This window comes from Macaca mulatta, chromosome 3 (assembly GCF_049350105.2).
Source record: "Macaca mulatta isolate MMU2019108-1 chromosome 3, T2T-MMU8v2.0, whole genome shotgun sequence".
Taxonomy (NCBI): Eukaryota; Metazoa; Chordata; class Mammalia; order Primates; family Cercopithecidae; genus Macaca; species Macaca mulatta.
In genome coordinates, this window is record NC_133408.1 from 59,118,160 (window position 1) to 59,135,084 (window position 16,925).

At 40.8% G+C, this 16,925-nt stretch overlaps 1 protein-coding gene across 1 annotated transcript in view; it reads right to left on the minus strand.

Annotated features, from left to right (window-relative positions):
• Nucleotides 1-5,147: 5,147 nt before the first annotated feature.
• The window catches only part of VKORC1L1 (vitamin K epoxide reductase complex subunit 1 like 1), a 78,493-nt gene continuing 66,715 nt past the window's right edge, over nucleotides 5,148-16,925 (minus strand). Inside the window, 2 exon segments of the mRNA NM_001266931.2 lie at nucleotides 5,148-5,751; nucleotides 11,086-11,195. Of these exon segments, the coding sequence (NP_001253860.1) occupies nucleotides 5,525-5,751; nucleotides 11,086-11,195 (337 nt within the window). The 3' untranslated portion in view covers nucleotides 5,148-5,524.

The window sequence follows — 16,925 nt, forward strand, 5'->3', positions numbered from 1 at the left end:
TCCATGGCTTTACACCCCGAAATGACGCCACCTACCCCCTCCCCGAGCACAGTCTTTCCTTAAGGAATCTCTCCTCCCTCTATTCACGGGCTCCGGTAAGGCAAGGATGGTGCATCAGTTCTGATTTGAACTATATGCTTTGGAAAAATATTCCTTTTGCTGTCCAGTCAGTTGAAAGACAGTGAACCAATACAGTTTTGTTTTGTTTGTTTTGAGACAGTCTTGCTCTGTCGGCCAGGCTGGAGTGCAGTGGTGCAACCTCGGCTCACTGCGACCTTCACCTCCGGGGTTCAAGCAATTCTCCTGCCTCAGCCTCCGAAGTAGCTGGAACTACAGGCAACTGCCACCACTCCCAGCTAAATTTTTAAAAATATTTTTAGTAGAGACAGGGTTTTGCCATGTTGGCCAGGCTGGTCTTGAACTCCTGACCTCAGGTGATCCGCTCGCCTTAGCCTCCCCAAGTGCTGGGATTACAGGCATGAGCCACCGTGCCCGGCCTCCAGTATGGTTCTTGCTATAGAACTTGATTTCCCCCTCTCTTGTGGTTGAGCCCCCTGTCTCCACACAGACCCTCCTTTTTAGCTTTCCTGTGCAAGCTCCATGAAAGAAAGAATAAAGTTAATTTCGCCTGGTTTTATTAGGCATCGTCAGTCCATTTTTAAAAAATGAGAGTGTAGTCAGTTCCAATTAAGAATCTAGGGCTTGTATATTTTTTATCAACCTCTCTTTAGTTTTCAAAGGAATCAAGTTTTGTGTTCCAGTATGTCAAGGTATAATGAATAAAAGTTGACAAACATTAAGAAAAGTTAAATGTAGTAGACACATCTAAATGGTTTACAAATTAGGGGTAGTTCTTTTTTTTTTTGAGATGGAGTCTTCTTCTGTTGCCCAGGCTGCAGTGCAGTGGCATGATCTCGTCTCACTGCAACCTCCTCCCGGGTTCAAGCAATTCTTCTGCCTCAGCCTCCTGAATAGCTGGGATTACAGGCACATGCCACAATCCTGTCTAGTTTTTTTGGGTTTTTAGTAGAGACAGGCTTTCACCATATTGGCCAGGCTGGTCTTGAACTCCTGACCTCAAGTGATCCACCCACCTCTGCCTCCCAGAGTGCTGGGATTACAGGCATGAGCCATTGCGCCCAGTGGGGGCAGTGCCTCTTTCCACAGGTCTTAAGCTCCAGCACAGAACACACTTGTTCTAGTCCATGAAGGATAGCTCAGCTGTATTTCCAATGGATTCATCTTTCTTGCCGATGCTACCTTTTTAGAGGATTATACATGGAGTATTCAAGGTAAGCTAAAGTAAAACTATGGAAAAACAGCTCATTAATACATTCTGAGTGTTCACAGAACAGTAGGCAGTGACACATTTTGTCATTAATTCTTGACAATCACATACATCATAAACCCACAGGAATTCCAAGATCTAGAGGTCTGAGGACTCTGAATCTTCTGCAAGTTACGTATGATTTAAGAGAAAAAGAATCAACCCTGTATACCTTAGAAATGAGGTTACAGTATTGACTTCAAGAATATAAGGCTCCTACCGAGTCTAAAAAGACCTCGTTTCAGCTTTTTTTGGAATGCAACCCTGCAGTTTAAGAATAATAGGAGCACAACTTCCACAGGTAACTTCTACATTTATTTTATACCAAAAAAGTTATGTGCAACAAATAAACATTCTTACATATTTACATTTGGTTTTATTTATCAATTAGCAAAACGGCGCCTTAAATCTCTGATAAAGAGTATTTCTATCTAGATTAAAGGGGAAACCTGCCCACTGAACTCCATTTTAAATGAATGTTTACTCTGGAGCTTAAAGCACTAGTAAGAAATCTTTCTCATGGAACATTCTAGACAGATCATACACCTAATACTTAGGTCATGCCTAATACAGTTTTATAACAAAACATTTCACCTTTTCTAGGTGAATTTGTAGTAAAAAAATGTTTAGCCAAGTAGCTGGGGCTCCCACCCTTGCCTTTTTTGTTTGATGGAAGGGTAGTTGTCACAATTAGAAACCGTAAGTGCTGCCTGAGGTGTCTGAAATGTTTCACCAATGCTTGTGTGTTGGAGGAAAAGACATGAAGACAGAAACTGTATCATAGGTCATTAGCTCGTCTCCCCAAATAGGTTACCAGAAGTCACAGAGGGTCTCCTTGTTGGCATCTAATACTGATTTTCAAGACAAGATCTCCTGTCACTCTTGGTACCAATCTAAGTTACGAAGAAACTGCTGAAGATAACTCTGTACTTTTGCCAATAGTCTTTTCAAAAACTAAATGAAAAACAATAGTCAACAAATAGTTTTTATTTACTTTTTATTTGAGACAGAGTTTCACTCATTGCCCAGGCTGGAGTGCAATGGCACAATCATGGCTCACTGCAAACTCCGCCTACCGGGTTCAAGCAATTCTCCTGCCTCAGCCTCCGGAGTAGCTGGCATTACAGGTGCCTGCCACCATGCCCAACTAACTTTTCTATTTTTAGTAGCGATAGAGTTCCACTATGTTGGTCAACTGGTCTTGAACTTCTGACCTCAGGTGATCCACCTGCGTCGGCCTCCCAAAGTGCTGGGATTACAGGTGTGAGCCACCATGCCCGGCCAGCAAATAGTTTTAATTTCACTGTAGTCTTGGTCCTCTTTGAATGAAAACAGTCAATGCTTTGAACATCATTTGAAAGTAATGAATTTAAGGAGAGGACACATGTGTAAAGGAACAGTGATTCTGGGCACACAGCCAGTTAATCCTGAGTTATTTCACCAGAAATTTACTTTTACTGAGAGCAACTAGCTGTAATGCAAAACCAAATGAAATCCTCCAAATCACCCAGATTCCCTAGAATTTATCATCTAACCCCAATTCGTCTTATTTCTTCAAATGATATTTGTGAGCATCAAGTCAATAAATGGCTTCATTTGGAACAAATTACTTAAAAAAGATGAATCATGGAATTACTGCTAAAAACAAATGTTTCCCCTCATCTGTCCTTTAACACTGGTGGCTAGTAATGCTGCAGTGTTCAAATATTCAGTAAATAGGGCAAAACAATCTTCTAATTTTATAACACTGGTGATTCCCCCCTCTTCTGGGCAGAATAGAAGGTATAGAAGGGAATCTGAATTCTCCAGGGCAAAAAACACCCAATTAATACCACCAGGGTTCTGTTACTTACTGAGACACTGGCATTACAATGCTGTTATGACAGGCAGTACGTGTTCCTCTCTCAATGAGGAAAAAAGGTATTAATTAACTGGGCCATAAGAATGTGGCAAAAAAAATCTTATACAACTGAAACAGTGGTTTCCCCGAGCCTTAGAAAAGCAAAGGAAAAACTGAAAGGGTCTGGCTGACCATTTTCCCATGTTTTCTCAGGTAAGAGTTGAAGACATTTGCAAGAATGCAACATCAAGACAAGCTTTAACTATACTCTGCTGATTGATACAAAATAGGATGAAAAACCATTGGATCCTGGGACACGAGGAACTTGTTTAGCACAACCGGTGTTATGTGTACCACAGTTTTAACCATTAGGCCATTTCCACTGTAGCTTAGAGAAAAGAACCAGAGGACTGCCTTGGTAGAGCTGGACGCGCTGCTATAAGACGGCCTCGCTGTACAGCCCTCAAACGTGAGGACTTCTTTCTCCATAGGTACCAGACGGCCAATCAGTGCTTTCTAGAGTTCTTTAACTACTTCAGAATACAAGAACAGTACATCCATACTCCAACAGCCATTGAAAGATTCACATTCATGGGAAAACACAAGTCTTGATGAAATCTTGAGTTAAGCTATCTTTTAAGAAACTGGTTGAAACTGGTGAAAAGTTCATTACAATTCAAGCTTGATACCTGCCTCGAGCCAGAAGACCTACGTTGCATCAATTCTGAGTCAGTGGAAGCTACAGAATTGTTGCTGACCCTACACATTTGAGTTTACAGAGCAGAGCCTGTCCCCTCCCTTCAAAGAGAAGGCAAATAAAGCACTCAAGAGGTACTGGTCTCATTGACTGTTTTTAACATAAAATGATTAATCAGATTGGAAGCAAAAACATTACTGCTGCTTCCCAACCGGAGGAGTGAAATGATCACACAGGACCCTTCTGCAGAGTGCGGGTTTTCTACCTGACGGTGAAGACGGGAGGGCAGGACACTTCTGCCCAAGGTCAACACACAAAATATTTGGTTTGAGATTTAAGACAGAAGGCACTTTTAACATTCTGATATCAGATGTTAACCATACAAACGTCCTGTCACAATTTCATTTGGGTTTACTTGAATCCCCTTCCAAAATTCTTCTTACTGCATGTGTGTCATTATGAGAGCAGTGGCGACACGACCAGATTTAGCCTTGAGATGTGTCTACCTGTTCCTATTCTCCCATGAAGCAAACTGCGCAGCATGTCAGCCCTGAAGGTTACAAATCCAGTATTTGACTGCAAAACAACTAAATTAGACATCCGAGTGGTTAGTGCAGAAACAATGAGCAAGAACACTGGCTCCCACGCTGGAGCGACGGGGCTTAGACTGGTCTTTTCCATCATAATACTGTTTGGTTGACTGGCACCAACGTTAAGGAAAAATATCTGCATGAAAATTCAACTGGTGGAAGAAACTTTACCTAATAATGCCAGGCTTATATTTCCAGCTTTTCTCCAAAGAAAAAATACACATTTTCCCATCCTTGGTGTCCTGAAGGCCTTGGACTTGAAGGTCTGGCCACATAACTCATTCTGTAAGGTTAACAATTGGTCCAGTTTTATGACTGGACACAAACAGGACTTGAACGTTCCAATTCAATTTCTTCCTTTCAGAAGAGGGAGATGAAAGGGAACCAACCACCCTATTATTATTTTTTTCACCCTATTATTTGCTGCACCCACAGCTGCCAGTACTTTCCACAAGATGCTGTGTATAGGCTATTTTCACTATCTCCTCAGTCAACGCTCAGCTGACAGTTCTTCAGTGCTACACTCCAACTAAACTGTACAGTAAGTTCTGCAGAAATGGATCTAATATTTCTACCTTTATTTACAAATATCACATAATGGATTCTAGTTGAATCTACATGTTTAAATCCATCAGCTAAAAACATATTACATATTGTAAACATGGCAATATTTAATACAGTATCTATTCTAAAATATTTTCATGTCATGATCACATTTGTTATACCTGAAATTGAATTTATGCACATTAAAGAATTACTAGCAATGGTTGCTGACTTTACAATTGAGGGCAGGGGGCTAGGGCTACATTTTATCATTTCAGAAACATCTTCAAAGTAAAGTTAAAGCTTGTCTTTGATTGGCTCGGCGTATCCTTTTTGTATCCATATTTAAAATGAAGATTGACACAGAAAATAGCGAGGGCCCCTTCTAATTTACAGGATTTTAAAAAATCAGTTTGAGATTCTTAGGGACAGTGTCTGTTGTGAATAATAATAATAATAAAAACCTGCTGCAAAATAAACTGAATGGAAAAGGGGCTTGAGACTGTCAGGGCAGAGTCCGTCGGGCATCAGTCCTGCTTGGGCTGCAGCTGCCGCTTCCAGGCCTCGTTCAAGTAAACTAGTCGTTTGTAGTTGATAATGAGAAGAAGGAAGTTCAGCACGTACGTGACGACGCAGATGATGCAGAACTCCTTCAGCACAAAGTACAGAATGTAGGCCAGGTACAGGGACCCCACGACCGACATGATGGAGGACGTCATGAGGATCAAAGCTGCCACCGCGCTTGCTGTCATGCCTGTAAGAGAAGAGACGCGGGCTCAATCAGGCCTTGGCGCTGCAGAGAGGCTTTCTGAGTGACAAGGACTAACACTGTGTGACTTGCTGCAGTGTTTGAATACTGATCTTCCTGCCAAACTCTGAAAATTGAAAACAGAAATACTGGTCTGTTTCATTAAAATTATACAGGTGGACTCTGCAGATCAAATGCTAGCTTTTCAGGGTTTTGAGATGGGGTTTCACTGTATTGCCCAGGCTGGAGTGCAGTGATACAATCTCACCTCACTGCAATGTCTACCTCCCGGGTTTAAGCAATTCTCCTGCCTCAGCCTCCAAAGTAGCCAGGATCACAGGCATGTGCCACCATGCCCGGCTAATTGTTTGTTGGCCAGGCTGGTCTCCAACTCCTGACCTCAGGTGATCCTCCCGCCTCAGCCTCCCAAAGTGCTAGGATTACAGGTGTGGGCCACCATACCCGGCCAAATGCCAGTTTTATAGCTGCAATGTTTTTGATTTCTCAATCTTTCGGTGAAATGTTACTAATTTCATAAACTAACCTAGTTGAAAATATGCACACAAAGCAAACATGCAGTCTCACAATCACATTACGCAATGAAGCTGACTTGTAACATCAACAGCCCCAAGACACCAAATGAATAAAGGGACATGAGGACCGCAGCCTTTTTCTTCCGAGCTGCACACATTTGGTGAGAACCTTCTCTGGTTTTCACTACAGCCTCCCCATCTGTGGAAAGTAAAATTTGCTTTTCCATGTTTAGATCAGATTGATTAAAAATCCACAATGAGAGGTGACTACACCAACAAGCTGCTGAGGAGAGAAAAACTCTTGCTAAACATTTCAGGAAGGGCTCACCCTAGTGGATAAGGGAAACCACAGTTAGCTCATTGGCTGTATGTGGGCCAAACCCGATCAAGAAAAATGGTGGACATGTGTGCTAAACCCAGGCTCTCAGTACAAAAAGGCACCTAAAGCCAGGCGCAGTGGCTCATGCCTGTAATCTTAGCACTTTGGGAGGCCGAGGCAGGCAGATCATTTGAGGTCAGGAGTTTGAGACCAGTCTGGTCAACATGGTTAAACCCCCCTCTACTAAAAAATACCCAAAAAAAAAAAAAATTGGCATGGTATTGCACGCTTGCAACCCCAGCTACAAGGGAGGCTGAGGCACAAGAATTACTTGAACCCAGGAGGCGGAGGTTGCAGTGAGATGAGATTGCGCCACTGCACTCCAGCCTGGGGAACAGAGTAAGACTCTGTCTCATTTAACAAAAAAAAAAAAAAAAAAAAAAGGGTACCTGAATTCTGGACTCTATCTTCACACGTATTGTTTTTAGTTTCCTGCGGCCAACAGTATGGAGAATATGTGCATTTAATTTTCAAGGACAGAGAAGGCAGAGCATGTTAAACGGCCCTCCTACCCAATGACTCATGGATAAGGATAACAGAAACAGGAACAAAATAACCGGTGGGAGCAGGTTTAAAGAAGTCAATTAAAGAGCTGAAATCCCGGTGCCTGTTGGCAAAAAGAAAAGCAACAAGAAGACGCCTATGGGCTGGCTGGGCTGGCTCGGCCACAGCCACGGGACTAGATGCTTTCATAGGGCACTTCAAGACTAAGGTGCTGCTGAATTACTGCAGGGACTAGCAAATCTGGCCAGCTACCTGCTTTAGTAAATAAAGTTTTATTGGCACTCAGCCATGCTCATTCATTTATGTAATGTCTGTGACTGCTTTCACACTAGAAGGCAGAGTTGAATGGCTGCAGCAACTGGCAAAGTCAATTTTCTGCCAGGCCCTTTACTGAAAAAGTTTGCTGACTTCACCTATGCTAAACAACTAACATTTCAAAATTAATGCGGTCACAATTTTATCTAAGAAAGTTAATTTCAAAATGAGACGGGCAAGTTATTTCTTCCTGCATGCCTCTCTTTTCTCAACTGTAAAATTGGGATGACAATCATGCTTACTTCCCAAGACTGCTGGACAATTAAATGAGCTGATATAATGCAGGGTTAAAGCACTAGAATAGTGTATAAATACCAGCTCTCCGTTAAATACTACCGTAATGCAACTAGGTACTTGTGGCTCAGGGTAAAATTCCCAATGGAATTTAAAATGTGCTGTAACTCTAAACAAATGATGGTACAATTATGCAATGGATTATTCTGCAGCTGTAAAAAAGAATGAAGACATTTAATAAACTGATATGGAAAAATCCCCATGATATATCCATCAAGCAAAAAAAGAAAAGAAAATGCAAGCTGTAGAACAGTGGGTATAGCATCTGCCTTTTATATTTTAAAAAGGAGGAAAATTAAGATTGTGTATGTGTACTTTCTCGTATATGCAAAAAGAAACTCTAAAACAGTAACAAGCTACCAGTTGGGGCTGAGGAGCAGTGGAAACCAGGGAAAAAGAGAAGCGGTAGGACAGATTTTTCTTTGTGTAACATTTTATATATATATATTTTTTTTTCCTGAAGGAGTCTTGCTCTGTTGCCCAGGTTGGAGTGTAGTGGCACGATGTTAGCTCACTGCAACCTCCGCCTTCCGGGTTCCAGCAATTCTCCTGCCTCAGCCTCCCAAGTAGCTGGGATTACAGGTGCGTGGCACCACACCCGGCTAATTTTTGTATTTTTAGCAGAGACAGGGTTTCACCATGTTGGCCAGGCTGGTCTTGAACTCCTGACCTTGTGATTCACCCATGTTGGCCTCCCAAAATGCTGGAATTAATGGCATAAGCCACTGCGCCTGGTCCTTTTTTAAAAGTTTTGAACCATGTGAATGGATTACCAATGAAAAAATTAAATTAAAAATGCTGTATCTCAAACAGCTTAGAAGGGAGTACAGATGTATACATATGTAACAAACCTGCACATTGTGCACATGTACCCTAGAACTTAAAGTATAATAAAAAAGAAAAAAAAAAGTGAGTACAGATGTCCTGCTCTGGAAACTGTTAGGTTAGTTCAAATGTGCCTCACATGAAGACACCAACATTAGAAGGCACGTGAAGCATCCAAATGCAAGTCAAAAAATGCGAATGAAAAAACACATATGATACATATGATTTAAAATATGCATACAGCATGGCATTAAATTAATGGTATAAAAAGAAATTTGGCTGTAGCACCTCTATCTTCAAAAGTTAATCTAGTCAAAGGCTTTTCTTAGGTTCTTTGCCTTTAAGGGAAAACGCCTTGCATTTGGGCTTATATTTCATATTATTCTCTAGAAATCCAGCAAAATGGAAATATGCAGAATACAGTGAAATTTCTCCCTCCTGCCCAACCACCAGACCCCTTTCTATGCATTTACATGCATGTATACAAACATGTTCATCCTATACATATTATACCAAAATTTGCGTTTTTCACTAAATAGTATATTTATCTTTCTAGGATATAAATATAGATCTCCTTTTTCCTTTAATGGCTACATAGTATTTCATACTATTTTCTAATTTATTCAACCATTACGTATTTCTAAGCTAACTCTTTTTTTTTTTTTTTTTTGCTATTTCACACTGTACCGCTATGAATATCCGTGTGCACATATCTTTGAACTTCTGCAAGATACACAGATATGGAACTGGGCAAACTCGACAGAACTACTGAGAATGATTTAGATTTATAATTTGCCTCATAACAAATCAATTTCAGATAGAAGAGTTACATGTATTTTTAATGAACCAAATCAAAAGAGCTGACAGATAATGGAATATTAACAATTAAAATACAAAAGCATTGGTATGCAACAAGATCTATAAAAAAGAAGAAAAATAAAATGCAAAGGTAACGATGGATTTAACTCTGAAAGTATAAAAACTTAATAAAATATAAATTCGTAACACTAACAAAAAAAGATAAAGAATGCGTTAAATGTTTGTAACACAATAAAAACGTACTATTATTGGGATCCAATATCTAAATGGACAATAAAAGGAAATTAAAAAGAGTAAAATTTAAATAGGTACTAATGTGTAACTATTAGCAATTTTTCCTGGTGAAGATTATCATTATGACTAAAAAAAAAAAAGAAATTTTACAAAACACATCTTAAAAATAAAGACTGCTAGAGCTTCAGGGAAACCAAAGAACTGAGGGAAAGCAACTTGGTAACACCGATTAAAATAAAAAATATCTGTGTTTTTTGATCCTATGCCTGGAAATTTATTTTGTGGAGATTAAGGAAGGAGTGGGAGGTCTTTAAACAAAGTTGATCAGTGCAGCATTATTTAGAAGTCAAAGGTGTGAAACCTAGATGTTAACAATAACGGGATAAACAACACTATGTTGAAACACAGTTCACATCAAATTATTACTAGTTTTTGAGACAGGTCTTGGTCTGTCCCCCAGGCTGGAGTGCAGTGGTGTGATCTCGGCTGCCTGCAACCTCCATCTCTTGGGCTCAAGTGATTCTCTCACCTCAGACTTTCAAGCAGCGGGGACTACAGGTGTGTGCCACCACAACCTGGCTAATTTTTTTATTTTCTGTAGAGACAGAGTCTCGCCACGTTGCTCCTGGGCTCAAGTGATCTACCCTTCTCGGCCTCCCAAAGAGCTAGGATTACAGGTGTGAGTCACCGCACTGGGCCCCAAATTATTATTATTTATTTATTTATTTTTTGTGAGACAGAGTTTCGCTCTTGTTGCCCAGGCTGGAGTGCAATGGCGCGATCTCAGCTCACTGCAACCTCCGTCTCCTGGGTTCGAGTGAATCTCCGGCCTCAGCCTCACGAGTAGCTGGGATTACAGGTATGCACCACCACACCCGGCTAATTTTGTAATTTTAGTAGATACAGACTTTCACCATGTTGGCCAGGCTGGTCTCGAACTCCCAACCTCAGGTGATATGCCCACCTTGGCCTCCCAAAGTGCTGGGATTACAGGCATGAGCCATTGCGCCCGGCCCCAAAATTATTCTTAAAAGCAGAAGACTGTAGGAATAGTGGATATGTAAAGGTCATGGGATTATGAATATGGTTTCTCATTAATGTCCCCTTAATATATGATATCTTTACAAAGGCTACAGAGTCTATAAAACTAGGAAACACATTTACAGGGAAGATGGGAGTGATAATTTCTGGAATGGGACTGGTTTTTCTGGACATCATGAGATACAGCTCTCCATGATTAAACAGCAAGTGACATAAATTCAACATTAATATAATAAAATCTTAGCGAATCAAGTTTTCATAATACAAAGATGTTGTACATGCTAGTGGCTCTATAAATAACACATGCTTTTATTTAACATCAAGACACTTCAGCGCAAAGACACAAAGTACTAAACGGAATATAACAAACTTATTTTTGTATTGATAAATACTTACCAAGTAATAACTGTAGTATATAAAATATAAGTCCAAAGACACTGTTTGGCTGGTTTAATACACCATCCTTTCCAAAAATGGAACCCAAAAGACCAAATCCTCGACCCCATCTGTAAAATAAGGAAAACCGGTAACCCTATATTGGAATTTCCCTATTTTAAAAAATGTAAAATTATTTGAGAACGTTATCCAATTCTAAAATCAACTAAGCTGTCAAATGTCTTAAATGTCCTGTGTTGAGAGTGATTTACCCCAAAGAGGGAGGCCAGTCACTAGATTTCTGATTAAAAATAATCATCTAAAATGAACATATCTAAAAGTGCCAGTATACCCATCTGAATCTCTCAGTTGCCAATTTCTATGTATTCTCTTTTCCAAAAGGTAGGGCAAAGTATTCATTTTCCAGTGGCATTAGTATTTGCAGAAGGAGACTTCTCTCTGCTTAAGCCAGGGTCTCTTAACAGTGGACCACTGACATTTTGGGCTACGTAATTCTTTGTGCTGGGGAGTGTTCTGTGTATTACATAACTAACAGTACCCTGGGGCTCCCCCAACTAGATGCTGCTAGTACTCCTCCACCCCAGGTGTGACTACCAAAAACACAGTCACAGCCATTGCCAAATGTCCGCTGGGACACAACTGTCCCCGGTTGAAAGCCATAGATGTAAGGGGTGCTATTAATTCACTCAGAGAATACAGATTGAAAAGTTGTTTCTTCACAAATTTCACCAGGATATGCATTAAGCAATACACTGGGAATGTATTTTTTAAATGTAGGGCTGGGCATGGTGGCTCACGCCTGTAATCCCAGCACTTTGGGAGGCCGAGGCAGGCAGATCACGAGGTCAAGATTTTGAGACCAGGCTTGCCAACATGGTGAAACCCCTGTCTGTACTCAAAACACAAAAAATTAGCTGGGCATGGTGGCGTGCACCTGTAATCCCAGCTAAATGGGAGTTTGAGGCAGAAGAATCTCTTGAACCCGGGGAGCAGAGCCGAGACTGCACCACTGCATTCCAGCCTGGGCAACAAGAGAAAACTCCATTTCAAAACAAACAAAAAAAAAACGGGATAATATCAGAAACTGTAGGTCTTTCCTGGACTCCTATATCAGAGGTAAAAAACTGGATACATTATATGCCCTATCAGTTTTTATTTGCAATTTAACTTTAAATCTTGCATTTGACTAAACATTTTTAAAACTTGACTTCCTTTTTTAAATTGTTAATACTTATTTGATAAAACTTGATACAAATATCAAGCTAACATTCATTTTGAATAACAAAACCTTTAAAGATAATGTTAACTCTCGATGGAATGAGAGTGCTTCTTAAATACTAAAAAACATAACCAGTTATGGTGTTAAGTCAGTAGAGAAACACTCTAAATAAAATCTAAACTTTGGTTCTGAAGACAAACTGCCCCAAAGCAAGGATAAATACGTGGTTCTTCACGGGCTACAATAATTTAATGGCACTCAATGCCCAAGATAGAGAATGAAACCCCTGCATAACAGTGATGTTGGGAGAGAAAAATCACCCCGATTTTACAAACAAGTGAAAGCCATGAATATTTTTATTTTTATTGTACAATTATACAATCCTTTTTTTGTTTGTTTGTTTTGAGACAGGATGTTTCTCTGTTGCCCAGGCTACAGTGCAGTTACAATCAGGACTCACTGCAGACTAGACCTCCCAGGTTCAAGTGATTCTCCTGCCTCAGCCTCCCAAAGTAGCTGAGACTATACAACACTCAACTTTTTTTTTTTTTTTTTGTATTTTTTGTGGAGTTGCAGCTTTGCCATGTACCAAGGCCAGTCTCAAAGTACTGGGCTCAAGCAATCCTCTCACGTTGCCTCCCAAAGTGCTGGGATTACAGGCTGAGCTACCACACCCAGCCTTCAGTTATACATTTCAAAGAACATAAAATAATTTCCATTATATTCATTTCTTCTTTCACTCATCTAAATACTTATTGGGCATGTACTGTGTGCACTGGTGCTAGGTGCTGGGGATGCAGAAGTGAACGAGCCAGACAAGGTGCTGCCCTTGTGGACCTTAAATTCTATTTAGGGAAGAAATAAACAGGTAAACAAATGCCAGGTTACCTGCAGAAATGGACACACCTGGTAACAGATATACAGGAAAATTAGAAGGGGAACCTCTAGATCAGTGCTTCCGAAATTTTAAAAGCGCAATCACTTTGGGGTCTGGTTAAAATGTAAGCTTTTCCTTCAGTGCATCTGTGGTGGGGCCTAAGAGTCTGCGTTTCCAGAGAAAACAACCCAAAATGAAAAGCCTGCAGGTGATACTGACGCTTCTGGTCTGAAGACCACACTTGGAGATCCACAGCTGTGGTAAGAGAAGGGGTGCAGGAAGCTCCTCTAGCTCGATGGTCAGGAAGGACCTTTTTCAGGAATTAAGTTTTAAATGAGATCCTGAGTGATGGTAAGCAGTCAGTCTCATGAGCAATGGCAAGTCAAAGGCCTTGAGGTAGGAATGAGCTGTGGGTGTGCCAAGGAAGGTCATCAAGGCTGGGGCATGGTGATCGAGGAGAGTGACAGGAGAACTAGGTGTGAGTCCAATCATTTACATTATTTAGGGCCTTGTGTGTAGGCCGTGCCAAAGAGTTTGAATTTTATTCTAATTGCAATGAAAGACGTTCAGTAGCTTTCAAACTGGAGAGTGAGATAAGCTTATTTATGATTACTCTTTGCTGTGGCATAAAGAACAAACTGCTGGGGACCGGCGTACGGCCAGGGGGAAACTACATGCAATCAAACCTCTGAGCCCTACTCATCCCAGGCAGGAATTCAAATTTCAATCACTGCCTTTGGCAACAGAAATAAGTGGCATACTGCCAAAATGATCATGGCTAAACAGAATTTTTATATATTCAAAGCATTGGTCTATGCCTGATTATTCATGTAAGATCACATGGGTATTTTCCTTGAAAACAATGTGGCATCCACAAATGAATATATTATCAAAGTTATACATGCATAAGGTTTCAAAATAAAAGAACATCAAAGCCTTCTAATACAGAGATGTTCCCTCCTCTAGCCCTCCCCAAGCTCAGTTCTCATCCCCAGAGGCATCCACTTTGATGTCCGTTAACTGTTTTCACTTTTTTTTTTTTTTTTTTTTTTTTTTTGCTTTTTTTGAGATGGAGTCTCACTCCTGTTGCCCAGGCTGGAGTGCAGTGGCGCAATCTCCGCTCACTGCAAGCTCCGCCTCCCAGGTTCAGGCCATTCTCCTGCCTCAGCCTCCTGAGTAGCTGGGACTACAGGCGCACACCACCATGCCCAGCTACTTTTCTGTATTTTTAGTAGAGACAGGGGGTTTCACCGTGTTAGCCAGGATGGTCTCGATCTCCTGACCTCATGATCTGCCCGCCTCGGCCTCCCAAAGTGCTGGGATTACAGGCATGATTTCACTCTTATTTACTTCCACATTTCTAAATAATATGTTTACGTTGCTATTTCTTTCTTTCTTTCTTTCTTTTTTTCATTTTGAGACAGTCTCGCTCTATTGCCCACGCTGGCGTGTAGCAGCGCAACCTTGGCTCAGTGCAACCTTCACCTCCTGGATTCAAGTGCTTCTCCTGCCTCAGCCTTTTAAGTAGCTGGGATTACTGGCACCCGCCACCACGCCCAGCTAATTTTTGTATTTTCAGTAGAAATGGGTTTTCACCATGTTGGCTAGGCTGATCTTGAACTCCTGACCTCAGGTCATCTGTACGCCTTGGCCTCCCAAAGTGCTAGGATTACAGGCATGAGCCACTGTACCCAGCCCTAAATATTATCTTTTGACTTTCTAATACGGTAAGCCAGAATGTTGCTTTTTTTTTTTTTCTTGAGATGGCGTCTCACTCTGTCAATCATGTTGGAGTGCAGTGGTGAGATCTGGGCTCACTGCAACCTCCACTTCCCAGTCTCAAGCAATATTCCTCCTCAGAATCTTGAGTAGCTTGGACCACAGGCATCCATCACCATGCCTGGCTAATTTTTGTATTTTTGGTAGAGATGAGGTTTCATCATGTTGCCCAGGCTGGTCTCGAACTCCCAAGCTCCGGCGATCAACCTATTTTGGCGTCCGCAAATGCTGGGATTACAGGTGTGAGTTACTGTGGCCAGCCAAATATTGCTTTAAAAAAAAAATTATTATATAATAGAAAACTTCAAATGCACATACACAAAGTGAGCACAAGGATGTAATAAACACCCATGTATCTATCATTTCGCTATGGTAAACAGAAAAGGTATTATAAAAACAAAACACACACAAAATATCCAAAAACCCCCAGGTACCCATCACCAGCTTCAATAATTATGCCTTTCTTGTTTCATCTCCACTTTACATTCTCATCACTTGAGAATTACTTTTAGTTCTTTTATTTATTTTTATTGTTTGAGACAGAGTCTCGTTCTGTTGCCCAGGCCAGAGTGTAATGGTGCTATCTCGGCTCACTGAAACCTCTGCCTCCCGGGCTCGAGTGAGTCTCCTGTCTCAGCCTCCTGAGTACCTAGGATTACAGGCTCCCACCACCACACCGGGCTAATTTTTTAATTTTTGGTAGGGCCGGGGTTTCATCATGTTGCCCAGGCTGGTCTCGCCTCCTAGATTCAAGTGATTCTCCTGTCTCAGCCTCCTGAGTAGCTGGACCACAGGCATGTTCCACCACACCTGGCTAATTTTCTGTATTTTTTAGACCTCAAGTGATCTACCCACTCCAGCCTCCCAAAGTGCTGGGATTACAGGCACAAGCCACCATACCCAGCCACAAGTAAGTTAAACTTCTGATTACCTTTATTTACTGATTTGTTATTGATATTTTGGAAATCATTTGCTTTTTTCTTTGTTGTTTAAATTTTTGTTACTAATAAATATGCCATTATCTTGCTTTTACTACTTTATCAACATTTATTCTTTAAAACAATAATCTTAAAATTCTCTTTATTTTTATTTATGTATTTATTTTTGAGATAAGAGTTTTGTTCTTGTTGCCCAGGCTGGAATGCAATGGTGCAATCTCGACTCACTGCAAACTCCACCTCCCGGGTTCAAGCGATTCTCCTGCCTCAGCCTCCCGAGTAGCTGGGATTACAGGTGCCTGCCACTAATCCTGCTAATTTTTTTGCATTTTTAGTAGAAGTGGGGTTTCACCATGGTGGCCAGGCTGATCTCGAACTCCTGACCATTAAAAAGGAAGAATGGACCTTGGAAAGTCTTAAAAGGTGGAAGGAACATTTACAAGGCTTAGAAGGGTACGTGTAAGATATTCTGAGGAACTTAGTGGAAGATTTGTAAACTTATTTGGTAAGTTGCTGTTTTGTTTTCATTATTTTTAATGTTATTACAATTATACATAATTTTAAAAAATCAGATAGTGCTACAAGACTTGGAACAAAACCCAGCATTCCTCTGACCCTTGAGGTATCCTCCTTAGAAGCAACTCATTTTAGTGGTTTCTCTCAATATTTACCCACAAATTTCTTTTTACAAAAATGCCTTATTATTTTTGCTTTTTAATTAAAAAATTTTTTTTTGTAGAGACGGGGTTTCGCCATTTTGGCCAGGCTGGTCTCGAACTCCTGGGCTAAAGTGATCCTCCCACCTCAGCCTCCCAAAGCACTGGGATTACAGGCATGAGCCACCAGGCCTGGCCACTTATAATTTTTGGATCATCTATCACTGTATGCTAACCTAGACTGTTTGGTAGACTTTCACTTCCCTTTCCCCCTCCCAATACCATAATTTGTACTTATATCGAAATTTTTGGTTCTATCAGTATATATTGTTTACGTGATTATCACTATATTGTCTGACACAGAGCCCAGA